Here is a 12,104-nt window from a genome sequence, read left to right as displayed (position 1 = left end):
TAGAGAAATTAGATCTTTTCTTTCGACTATATTTGTTTTTATGGCTCAATTTATTTTTAAAGTATTTAAAAAAATATTTGAAAAAATATTGAATTAATAATTTTTTAAATAATTATTTTAATATTTTAATATAAAAAATTAAATAAATATATTTTTAATTACCCAACACATGTGATTCGCTAACATACATGAATGTGAAATCAAAATTAATTAAAAAAACTTGTTCATGATCATTTTGGCGGGGCCTCCCGGATCGCCTAGTCCTTGTTGGGATAAGTCATTGGACCGTTGCTGTAGATGAACTCTAATTGCATTCAAGTAACACCCACTCCTTCCATGGAACCCAACAATTTTTCCTCCAGTCTTTGAGGAAGTTAAAAATGTTCCTGTCTCCTCCCCATATGGTCCGTACCTGGCCTTGTTAGTATGGAATGTGAGGGATTTTATGACACCACCCTTGCCTTGATCATCTTCCATGAGAAAAGCGTAATAACCGCGAACACTTGTGAGGACTTCATTTAGGTAGTCAAATTTGATCTGGTTATTTAGCGCGGGTGTGTAGAAGAAGTTCATTAAAATCTCACTAGTAGATGTAGGAACGGTCAAGATTGAAATTGGATGAACATATAAAATTAGTATTATAAGCTGATAATTACAATATTAGAGCTTCCTTCACTACCACCTCCATGCCTAACTGACCAGACAGATTGGCCATTTCTGTCATACTTGATTTGTATACAATATATGGCTTCTCCTTTGGTCAAGAAAGTTTTCTTCACCCCAGAGAACACTCCGTCGTCCCAGGGCTTACCTCCACCCCCACCCCATGGCCCTGATACTGGTGGAGTTGCTTCCTTCGCCGCTCTAGGGATTACCTAATAAAACCACGATTTTTACTTGTATTTAGCATTATAAAGTCAAGAACACATGCCTCTGTAATCGAGGAATGCGTACCTCGTAATATACTTGAACTTCATTGCTATCAAAAGACTCGTAAGTAGGCCGAGGTATTGGTCTAGAGATCGGCAATGTTCCTTCTAGGACATGGACTCCAATGCTATCAATGAACCATCCCTTTCTTCCATGAAATCCAACAATGACTCCATTGTTAAATCCAGAGGAGAAAGAAATCCCCTGTTCATCTCCAAATGGTCCATACTTCCTTTCGTTGGTGTAAAATGTAAGTGATTTCACAATTGTAGGCCCTCTTAACATTGTTGATCCATAATATCCTGTTATGTGAGTCAAGATTTCGGACGAATAATCAAAAGCTATCTGTTATGGAACAACAAAAAGATTGACTTGTCAGCAAGCACCCCCCGCAATTCGACAGGAAAAAAACAATAACAGACAAGGTTTTGAAGCATGTTTGAGGCACCTTATCCAATCTAATTCCTCCACTTCCTCTATTTTTGCTTCCCCATATTGCTTGTCCATTTAGATTGTAGCAAACTCGAATGGAAACAACACCTCCATAACGTGTTAAATGAACTTCACGGACTCCTGTATAAACTCTATCATCAAGTATATTTCCACCATTACCACCCCAAGTTCCATGTGACACTGCTTGTTTTGTGTTCACAAATCCAATGGAATGAGCCTCTAGTCCACTAACAACAACTGGAAATATGTAAAGTCCATCTAGCTTAACGTGCTCCACCAAAATGGTACGAAAAGCAGATGTTATGTTACCAACCTTGTTGCTTAGTTCATCTTCAAGATCATAATTGTAGCCTTTGTTTTTCTCATTAGTCCCATTTGTTGTGTAGTATTGTGGACTACTGAAAGTATTCGATGGATTTCGTCGCAGGAGAGGCATCAAGTATACTCCAATGGAGTAGAGATACCAACTACTGCGGCCATGGAAACCAACTATCTTGCCTCCAGTCATTGGATTTGAAAAGTAGGTTCCGTAATGAATACCGAAAGGTCCATACTTCTTTTTGTTGGTTTCGAACATTAATGATCGAACAAGGACTGGACCGTACTCCACTAAACAACAAATATTGCCACTAATGGAAACAGGATATTCATCAGGATAATCAAGCTTAACCTGTAAATTTGAGCCCGGAATTCTACTTGGAAAAGCATTCTAGATTTTGTTAAGCAAATTAGTATGAAGTTTACAACTGATAATACTGACCTTATTTGTTTTCAAACAACCAGTTCCACCATGCTTCTCCGACCATACAGAGGACCCCCTCTCGTTATACTTAAATTGAATGGAATCTATAGCAGCTCCATGGCAGATCACCACTTGCCTTACAGTGCTGTAAACTCCATCATCCTGCCGCGCCCCGCTTTGCCCTCCCCAAAATTAGATCTTTTTATTTTTGTGTTTTAAAAATGTTTTTAAAAAAATATAAATTTTTTTTATTTTTTTATTAACTTCAAATTAATATATTTTTAATGTTTTTAAAATCATTTTGATATGATGATATCAAAAATAATTTTTAAAAAATCAAAAAAATCATTGGCATGCATTTTAACACGAAAAACTATTTGAAAAGCAACCGCAGTCACATTGCCAAACAAGTTCTTGATAAGTTATCACAGTTAAATAATATTTATTTAGTCTTATTTATTAAAAGTAGAATAGTATTTTCAATATAACCTATATATATTTTATTTGTATTTTGATTAAGACTATACATTATAACAGATTATTCAAAATTCTAATTTTCTTTTTATATTTGATCTCAATTAATTTAACATGGTATCAAGCTAACAAAATTTGAGCAAATGAAATATTTGAATGATGGCAACTTACCATTGTGATCCCAGGAGGGGAAGCACCGTATAAATGACAATGTGAGGAGTTTTCTGTCAAAGTTTAAGACATGGTGTAGGTAGATTTTTATAGGCAGCATCAAATTTGTTTAGTGCTGGGAAATTTATTCCAAAATTAATCAGAAAGGAGAGAATCCACTAATCCATGAGGAACCTTGTAAAAGTAGACTAATTTATCACAAACAACGCATCCATACAGGTCCCATCATCACCACCTTCTTCAGGATTAGACAGTGGTGTTGTCGGTATGAATTCTCAATTATAAATATACAGCCTTCCAGTAAATTAGAACTAGGATTTTTTAAATGTGCTCCTTGGCAAGACACCAGGAAAGAATTTTTTGGTGCACTTAACATATTCCCGTACTTTACAAGGCATTGCATTTAAAGATTTTTTTTATTCATTTTTGAAAATTTGTGATGTTGTCGTGATTCATGAAAGCTAGAAAGATTTTTTTCTTACTTAGTTTCATGAATTGGATTCAATCAATTCTAGTTTATCACAAGTACTCAGCTGATTTTCTAATATATCGTTTTAATTCAATCAAGGTTGTCATTCATTGCCTGGTTGGCATTTTGATTTTTTTTTTTTTTACCCAAAAAATAACTAAACTAATTTTTAAAAAAAAAAAATAAAAATTAAATTTAATTCAAACCAATCAATTTCAATTCAATTCTATTAATTAAAGTAAATAACCAGAAAATACCAAACCAACATTCATTTTTTCTCCAACAAACCAAAAAAACAAAGGCATCATCTTCAACCTTTTCAAAAGACCAACAATACAAGTTATTTTTATTTCCTTCCAATCAGCCCCTCTGATTTTTTTAAAATTAAAATCAATTCAAACTAATTAATTTTAATTCGGTTCTATTAGTCGAAGTAAGATATTGAAAAAAATTGAACCAGCCATCATTTTTTTCTCCAACAAACCAAAGAAACACGACATCATCTTCAACCTTTCCTAAAAAACCATCAATATACATTATTTTTGTTTTCTTCCATTCGTTATCAGCCCCTATTTTTCCTAAAAAAACAAGACCACCTTAAACCAAACTCTTGTACACTCTCTCTATAAATCTTATCAGAATTTTAAAACTAACTTAAAGTTGGAATTAGGTCATGCATAAGATAAAATAAGAGAAGGAAAAAACTTGAATAATTCAGTCAAAAACTCGAGTTGACCCGATAACTTGGTTAACCGATAAGATTCAATAAAAACTTAGTTACAACATGTTAATTATTTGTATTTTTTAATAAAAATAATGTTGTTTTATTTTATAAAAAAATAAATTGAAAATTAATTGGAATAACCTGATAATTTAATTAAAACCTTTTAACTAGATCTTGATCCAGATTGACTATTAAATCCGGATCAGATTTAATAACTATAATCCTTGCTGCCTCCCATCATCCTCCACTTTGTCATCACTAATTGTTGCCAGCACCAGCTACCACCACCCACGGCGGCAAAACACCGATACCTCGTTACATTTTTTTAAAAATATTTTTTAAAAATAAATAGGTTGCAAGTAGCTTCACTTAAGGGTTGTTGGCAGTTAGCATTTGGCACAAGTTCACCGTCACCCTTGTTACATCTATTTCCAGTGGAGAAGAAAAGAAAACGTTGAAACTTGAAACGAGGGAAAGGGAGACGTGAGATTGAAAGAAAGCTTGGGGGAGGAGGGCGGCTGAGTTTGATTCGCTTATGCGATTCGAAAAAAAGTTTATATTTATACTATTTTTTTATTGTTTATTAATTCAGTTTAATTGGTTTTATATTTTTAAAACCAAAACTAAACAGAAATAAATAATTTTTAGACGTTCTTTAATTTTTTCGATTAATTTTTATTTTTATTTTTTTGGTTTAATTGTTTTTTTTTACTAAACTGCACTTATATGTAAAAAAAAAAGGACAGGAAATAAATCTGTTTTATGTACTCTTGAAGCAGGTCTCCAAGCAGGATGGGAATAAAGACACATCTCTTAATTGCCAAAACCTGCAATTCTCGAGAAAAGTTATTTGGACACCCACGACGGCGAATAAGTTCAAAAGCAGCAAAACCATCAAGCAACAGAACAGAAGTCTCAACGAGGATGATTGGTTTCTAAAATTTTCGATCGGTTCCCCTGATTTGCGGAATTAAAAGGTCTTGTAGGATGCTGAATCCATCAAAAGGAAATTGTGGGTAATGACAATTTGGCTTGCAGTGCAGTTAATGGAAAATGGAGGTGGCAGATCACAGGGTCACATGCATCTACTAGAGGCCTCATTCTCGTCGTAGAGAGGATTCTTATCAATACAGAAGATGCCAAGGGAAAGGTCACACTGACAAAACGATAAACAAACAGTAGCCAGTTTCTCACAGTCAACACAGAGGTATCACAAGAGTCTTCCACATCCCAAGAAAAGAAAGATACAGCTTTACAATTACACGATCACGATCATCTGGACTTTATTATACATTGCAAACCAGCTTCTCAAGAGAAACAACTTAACACAAGACAATAAACATGCCAAATACATGCATATGATCCATAATTAAGTACTGACAGAAGGACATCGGAAACTACTGGGGAACAGACATCATCCCATTATGCAGTGGAAGCCGAGTGCTTCTCAACCAATGCTGGGAGGCCATCTTTATCAGCACCCACAATTTTGTCCACTAATTTTCCGTCTTTCAGGAAAATAAAAGTTGGCATCGCCTGCACTTCCCACTCCGCAGCAACAGGCTGCAAAACATACAGTAACATCAATTAGAAAGAAAAAAAGAAAAAGAAACACGGTTAGGCACGAGCCATTCACTTAGCATCAAGCAGGCAACGCCATATGATTTTTTACCTTCAATTCATCCACGTCCACCTTCAAGAAGGTGACGTTGGTGAACTTCTTGGCCAAATCCGCGAAAATTGGCGCAATGAATTTACATGGAGGACACCATGAAGCAGTAAAATCCACCACAATCTGTAAAAGCAAGTTTCTTAGTAAAATCCAGATAAAACAGAATCGTACGGCCAGCAAATTAGACAGATGCATCATTTTTATACACAAGTCTCAACCAATTTACCCATGAAAACTTCAGACTCCGCTTCAATCAATCAAAACCCAGATTCAATCTCTTTAAATCAAAATTACCATCAAATCAGGTGATTTGTTAAGGGAAAATAAAACCAACCCAAAAAAACCCATTAATTAAATTGGGGAAAAATCAAAGATTCCACGAAGAAAATACAATCCATGTAGATTTAACACACAAAACCCCCCACGAAATAAAAAGAAAGAGAGGGGGGAAATCCCAAACACAACACTAAAGGCTAATGGCAAATCCCAAAAAAAACCCGTTAATTAAATGGTTAAATACCAGCTTCTGAGTCCCTTTTCCCTTCTCGAATTGCTCTTTCCAGACATCAACGGTGTGGCAGGCAATCACTTGTCCTTCTTCTGCCATTCTCTTACCGAGACTGAAGCAACAAAATGTTTTTCCTATTTTCCCCGTTTTGAGTGTTTTGATTAGCAGCCTTGAGAATTGGAATGACTAGGCTCCTCTATATAGAGAGAGAGAGCCTCGGATTGTTCGATTACTATAATATAGAGGATTGGGGACGGGATTCCTTGCGACGGGTGCACGTAACGTATCCCTGTACGTCACGAGGAATTTATGTCTTTTTTTTTGTCGGCTGTGTTAACGAGAAGAAAGGACGGTGGTGTTTAAGACTGTTATTTTATTTAAAATAATATTTTTTTTATGTTTTAAAAAATATTTTTAATATTAATACATCAATAACTTAAAAATATAAAAATATATTTTTAAAATTTAAAAAATACATAATTTCACCGCATTCCAAGCATGCTCTATAAAGTAAACCTATTTGTTTACATAGCTACAACTGTATTTTTAATTAAAAAACAGATTTTAGCTATTTTGTAAAGATAAAAATAAGATTTATTGTTCATTAGTCCCACATTATTCTTGTGTCCGAAATGCAAAGAAAAAAAAGCAAGGAATTCCTTACTTTTTACACATTGTTCATGCAAATTACACTGTTCATGTTGGACTAGTTTCGGTCGGACAGGGTTCCGGTCCAAAGCTCAACATGTATAGAACCAGGTCCGGCCCAATAAAATAAAAAATAATTTTTTAAAATTTTAATTGTATTTTATTCAAAAAATTTGTGTTTAACATTATTCAATGACACTATGTAAATTAAATAGAGATCGTTTGATGATGTATCATTTACAAAATTTGATTGCAGTTCCAATTTTATTCCTAATTATATTTTACTTGATGTTGTTGCTCGCTTAATAAACCAAAAAAACTGAAGTCTTTGTCATATATATTTCATACGTGATGAAAATATAGATAGTTTAATGGAACAATGAAAAATATTTTATATAAAGTAATATTTATTTCATGATATAATAACAATAGTTAAACCTACAATATTTAAATTAAAAACCATGAATATTAATATATATTTTTAAAAATTATTTTATAACCTCAATTTCAAAAGCATTATTAACCAAACACATTAAATTATTTTTTGTTCAACCTCAATTTCAACCACAATTTTAACCAAACATACATAAATATCAAATCAACCTCAACTAAAAGTACTTTTTATAAAATAATTTTTTTTCAAATCACAACGACAACAGTTACTACAATATTAAACAAATAATTAATCAAATCTCTTTCAAGATGATACAGCATGCACTTGGCCATAGTTTTAAGACCCGGGCCGGTCCAAGGGCCGAATTCCGGGTTTTGACCAGGTCACCAGCTTAATTTTTTTTAAAAAAAATTAAAAGTTTTGGTAAGAAAAAAAAAAGTCAAACGGGTTTATTGTCGGGTCTTGCCGGGTCAACCCACCGGATCAGCCGGTCACATCAGGTTTTTTTTTTTTTTTTCTTCAACCAAGCCTATTTCCTTAGGTCCTGGGCTGGTCGGGTTTCAAAACACTGCACTCGGCTCTCATGTCTATAGTGATATTTTTTTCATACCTATGACATATAAGACATGTTTTAAAGTATTTTTATTTTAAAATATATTTAAATAATATATTTTTAATATTAATATATCTAGATTAATTTTTTTTAGGGGACATTATTTTTGCCGATATGCCCTTGTGCAACACAAAGTGCTCACGTGCCAGATTTTTCTGGGTGGGTTTTTATCGCGTGCTTTCTTTCTCCAGTTTGCTCTGTCTCCTATTGTGGTTAAAATGGATGGGGCCTAAGATTTACTGGGCTTCAAACAGTGGGCTTTAATGATGCAACTAAAACCCACGCTTTTGGTTCTTGACTTGCTGCTGCGTGCTGAGAATTTTAGAGGGTTTTTTTCTTAACAACAAAATTGGACTAGGTTAGGTTAGTTGAAATCCACATATTAAAGTTTAAGCCATCACCAAAATCCGTGTTCCTCAATTCTTATTCTAATTTCTTTTCATTAACACCAAAATCCGTGTTCCTCAATTCTTATTCTAATTTCTTTTCATTAACCTCTAACAACGTTGCAAAATTAGACTAGATTAGGGTACTCTTTTTTATATTTTCTTTTTTCTCACACGTTTCATTAAACCGAATTGAATATTAAATAATAATAATATGACTTTTTATATAGATCCAGTCTCCAGAATAATCTAACTAGGCATTGCTAGTGCCACGCCATGGGTTGTACTTTTTTCCATAAAAAACAATGTCTAAGTACCACAAATGTATTTCAAATAAATAAGAGAAATCAATGATTTGTGTTGTAGTATCGACCATATTTAATATGTTAGTTTTACTTTAATTAAACGAAATAATAGTTAAAAAATAATTTTTCTAAAAAAAAAACATGATACCTTGGGGAAAAAATCAATGAAATTACAAAATTAGATATAAAAAAAAACAAAAGAAGTTGAATCAACCTAAGATAGCATAATAAACATGTAAAGCGGATGAGAAAGGGAGAGTCAACTCAAGTTAACCTATAAAATCCATGATTTATGTCATGATATCAAAATAATTTTTCAGGAAAAAAGTTTGAATAAAACCACGAGATAATTATTTTTTTACAAACAAACTACTATTAAACCATGAAATAAAAAAAATAACAAAAAAAGATATTGATTCACATTAACTTTTCAAACTCATGACCTGAGTCATCAAACCGGAAACACCATGCATGAAAAATAGGTGAGACATAATTCCCAACAAATTAAAACATTGAAGAATGAAACAAAAAAATAAATTAACCACACAAAAAGGATAAAAAATAAAAAAAATCAATTAGAAGCAACAATTTTTTTTTTACTGGAGGGTTAAATTGAAAAGAAAAATAATTCCAACAAAAAAAATAAACGAGGACCAAATTGAAGATAATAACATGCATAAACTTGAATTGAAAGGTAAAATTTAAAACTAATAAAACTTTTATAAGAGAGTTAAGAAAAAAAGGATCAAAAGTCAAAAGAATAAGGATTGAATCAGAAACAAATAACATATAACAAATTGAATTTAAAGGATTGAATTGAAAAAATTAAAATTTTTACAAAAATAAGAAATTAAAAATAAAAAGGAAAAAAATGATTAAAGGGTTAAATTGAAAAGAACAATAACTCCTGCAAAATGAAAAAAAAAAAAAACCTAAAAGAAAAGGATTAAATTTTTTTAAAAAAAACAACACAACATAACTTGGATTAAATGATGAAATTAAAAAACAATAAAACTTTTATAAAAGAACTAAGAAAAAAATAAAAAAATCAAGAGAACAAGGACCGAATTGAAAAAATTAATATGTGATGAATTGAAATTGAATGACTAGATTGAAAAGAAATCAAACCCTTTACAGGGGACCAGGGACAAAAAAAAAATAAAGAAAAAGGACCGCAGTGGAAATATAAAAAACAAAGAAAACCAATATGCAATTTATGAAGCGGGGAGAGGGAAAAAAAAAGAAGAAAGGTTCATTGACGGCAAATCACCCAACCTTCACCAATATACGTCATACTATGAGGAAGCAGACATAATGGTGCATTCAACAACACGGCGTAAGGAGAGGTTCTACTGCCGGGAGGCACCGTAAAAGCCATCTAAAGTAAACATGCATCTTTCACACGTTAGTATATGTGATACTCATTCCGATAACTTTTTAAATTTTAATATTATTTAATAGTGGTTAGAAGATCATAATGCTATTAACAAAACAATAAACAACAAAAAGTAAACAACTCACGTGACATAAAAATAACCTTGACTTCGATGCTTGTTATTATTATTGTTATTGTTTTACTTTGAGGGTATTCAAGTGCTATGTATTCAAAAATAGAAAAATGGAATTATCCCTAGTGGTGAGGCATATAAATTTTATTTTACTTTTATCTTTCATGGTATTTAAGTACTTTTTATTGTTCATATAATATTTAAAAAGATTTTATTACCCGTCAAAAAAGTCAAATGTTATATAATTGAGTAGTGAAATCATAATTTTACTATATTAATCCATATAAATTAAATAAAATTGTTATTACATTAAAAATACTGTTTTGCACCTTATTTTTTTCCCTCTTAGTTTAGTTTATCTTGTTATTGTCATGTTATATTAAATACCAGAAGTGTTGGATGGGAAACAAAATTTTTAAAATTCAATCTCGTAAGTTTAGATATTGATTTTTCATGGAGGTCTAATTTGATCCATCACAATCAATAATAATAAAAATCCATGCCGGCGCATGACCCTCATTATTCCTTAACCATGAATTATAGATAAAATTCAATTTGAATATCAATTTAATTTAAAAATCTAGATTAATCTAATAATCTAAACTATATATATATATATATATATATAAGCTTGAATTCTCAACGACGCCGTTAAAGCAGCTTTCAAACCCAGAAGTCCATGAATTAACTTGATGAACCGGGTCAGGCCGGATCTTACATAAATATGCTTTTTAACGACTGACCTCTTAACCAACAAGATAAACACAGATTTTTTTGTGTTCAATTGAAAACGATTTGGCTAACAACAGCCACTGGGATGACACATTTGACGTTACCAACTACCAGGCACAAGATAACTCTACTCCCACGTGGGTAACTCCTTACCACACCACCAAATTCCCACCTTACCCCTGCCATTTTATCCACACTTCCCCTCCCCTTCTTAAAACCACCAGATCCGCTTGCAAACACCATAATCACATTAAAACAAATCACCATCGGACAACCTCCGGTAATCAATACATTTTACTCATGGAACTGAACTGAACTGATCTGAACCGAGCCGAACTAAAGTGTCCGTCCCTCAACATTCTTCCCCCAAATGGCTCTTCCACAGCTAATTTCCACTCACAAACCCTCGTTAAAACCCAACACCACTGCTCTTTCCTCATTAAACCCTAACAATCTCAATTCCCTCTCCAAATTGTCATCATCACTTGACTCGCTCCTCCACAGCCGCCGCCAAAAACGGCGAGCCGCCTCATTAAAATGCTCGGCCTCGTCATTCTCCGAGAAACACCACAACACAAACCATCCAAAATCAGACGACGTCGTTGAACTCCCACTATTTCCACTCCCGCTAGTTCTATTCCCAGGCGCAATCCTCCCTCTACAGATCTTCGAATTCCGCTACCGCATTATGATGCACACCCTCCTCCGCACCGACCTCCGTTTCGGCGTCATCTACTCCGACGCCGTCTCTGGCACCGCCGAAGTGGGCTGCGTCGGTGAAATCGTCAAGCACGAACGCCTCGTTGATGACCGATTCTTCCTCATTTGCAAAGGGCAGGAACGGTTTCGTGTAACCAATATAGTCCGTACGAAACCTTACCTTGTAGCGGAGGTGACTTGGCTGGAGGACAGGCCGTCAGGGGAGGAGGATGTGGATGCGTTAGCGACGGAAGTGGAGACGCACATGAAGGACGTTATAAGATTGTCGAATCGGTTAAATGGGAAGCCTGAAAAGGAAGCGCAGGATTTGAGACGGAATTTGTTCCCGACTCCGTTTTCATTCTTCGTAGGAAGTACTTTTGAGGGAGCTCCGAGAGAGCAGCAGGCCTTGCTTGAATTGGAGGATACCGCGACGAGGTTGAAGAGGGAGAAGGAGACTTTGAGGAACACTCTTAATTACTTGTCTGCTGCGTCTGCTGTAAAAGATGCCTTTCCCTCTTCATAGTGTAGGTAATCAATGCTTGGTGTTTTGACTCTGTTGGCAATTTTATACACAAGAAACTGCCTTTTTTTTTGTTAGATGTTGAACTGTGCATATTTTATAAAATGATTAAGATTTTTGCTCATAAGGGAAAGCTGTTTAACCGGTAATGTG

At 33.7% G+C, this 12,104-nt stretch overlaps 3 protein-coding genes across 3 annotated transcripts; 1 reads left to right on the top strand and 2 right to left on the bottom strand.

The window, feature by feature from the left end:
• Positions 1-210: 210 nt before the first annotated feature.
• On the bottom strand, positions 211-2,175 carry LOC118052631 (jacalin-related lectin 3). Its single transcript, XM_035063628.1, has 5 exons — positions 2,164-2,175; positions 1,379-2,053; positions 955-1,275; positions 700-875; positions 211-583 (listed from the first exon to the last, which is right to left on the bottom strand). The coding sequence occupies exons 1-5, from the start codon at positions 2,173-2,175 to the stop codon at positions 211-213; spliced, it is 1,557 nt and encodes a 518-aa protein (XP_034919519.1).
• Positions 2,176-5,131: 2,956 nt separating this feature from the next.
• On the bottom strand, positions 5,132-6,440 carry LOC118052769 (thioredoxin H1). The gene is made up of 3 exons (XM_035063814.2): positions 6,156-6,440; positions 5,636-5,758; positions 5,132-5,526 (listed from the first exon to the last, which is right to left on the bottom strand). The coding sequence occupies exons 1-3, from the start codon at positions 6,240-6,242 to the stop codon at positions 5,386-5,388; spliced, it is 351 nt and encodes a 116-aa protein (XP_034919705.1). The 5' UTR covers positions 6,243-6,440; the 3' UTR covers positions 5,132-5,385.
• Positions 6,441-10,934: 4,494 nt separating this feature from the next.
• LOC118052768 (uncharacterized) lies at positions 10,935-12,078 on the top strand. Its single transcript, XM_035063813.2, has one exon. The coding sequence runs from the start codon at positions 11,100-11,102 to the stop codon at positions 11,952-11,954; it is 855 nt and encodes a 284-aa protein (XP_034919704.1). The 5' UTR covers positions 10,935-11,099; the 3' UTR covers positions 11,955-12,078.
• Positions 12,079-12,104: the final 26 nt, after the last annotated feature.

The sequence above is a fragment of the Populus alba genome, chromosome 2 (genome assembly GCF_005239225.2).
Source record: "Populus alba chromosome 2, ASM523922v2, whole genome shotgun sequence".
Classification (NCBI taxonomy): Eukaryota; Viridiplantae; Streptophyta; class Magnoliopsida; order Malpighiales; family Salicaceae; genus Populus; species Populus alba.
Note: the sequence above shows the minus strand (reverse complement) of the source record. Positions and strands in the feature narration are given on the sequence as shown.

Bases quoted from the DNA above. Each gene is read 5' to 3' on its own strand.
- LOC118052631 (XM_035063628.1), bottom strand. The intron at 1,276-1,378 runs GTGCCTCAAACA...GTTCCATAACAG, and splicing joins GAGGAATTAGATTGGATAAG to ATAGCTTTTGATTATTCGTC. The intron at 876-954 runs GTACGCATTCCT...TGGTTTTATTAG, and splicing joins AAGTTCAAGTATATTACGAG to GTAATCCCTAGAGCGGCGAA.
- LOC118052769 (XM_035063814.2), bottom strand. From the start codon at position 6,242: ATGGCAGAAGAAGGACAAGTGATTGCCTGCCACACCGTTGATGTCTGG. The intron at 5,759-6,155 runs GTATTTAACCAT...TTGCTTTTACAG, and splicing joins GAAAAGGGACTCAGAAGCTG to ATTGTGGTGGATTTTACTGC. The intron at 5,527-5,635 runs GTAAAAAATCAT...TATGTTTTGCAG, and splicing joins TGGACGTGGATGAATTGAAG to CCTGTTGCTGCGGAGTGGGA.
- LOC118052768 (XM_035063813.2), top strand. From the start codon at position 11,100: ATGGCTCTTCCACAGCTAATTTCCACTCACAAACCCTCGTTAAAACCC.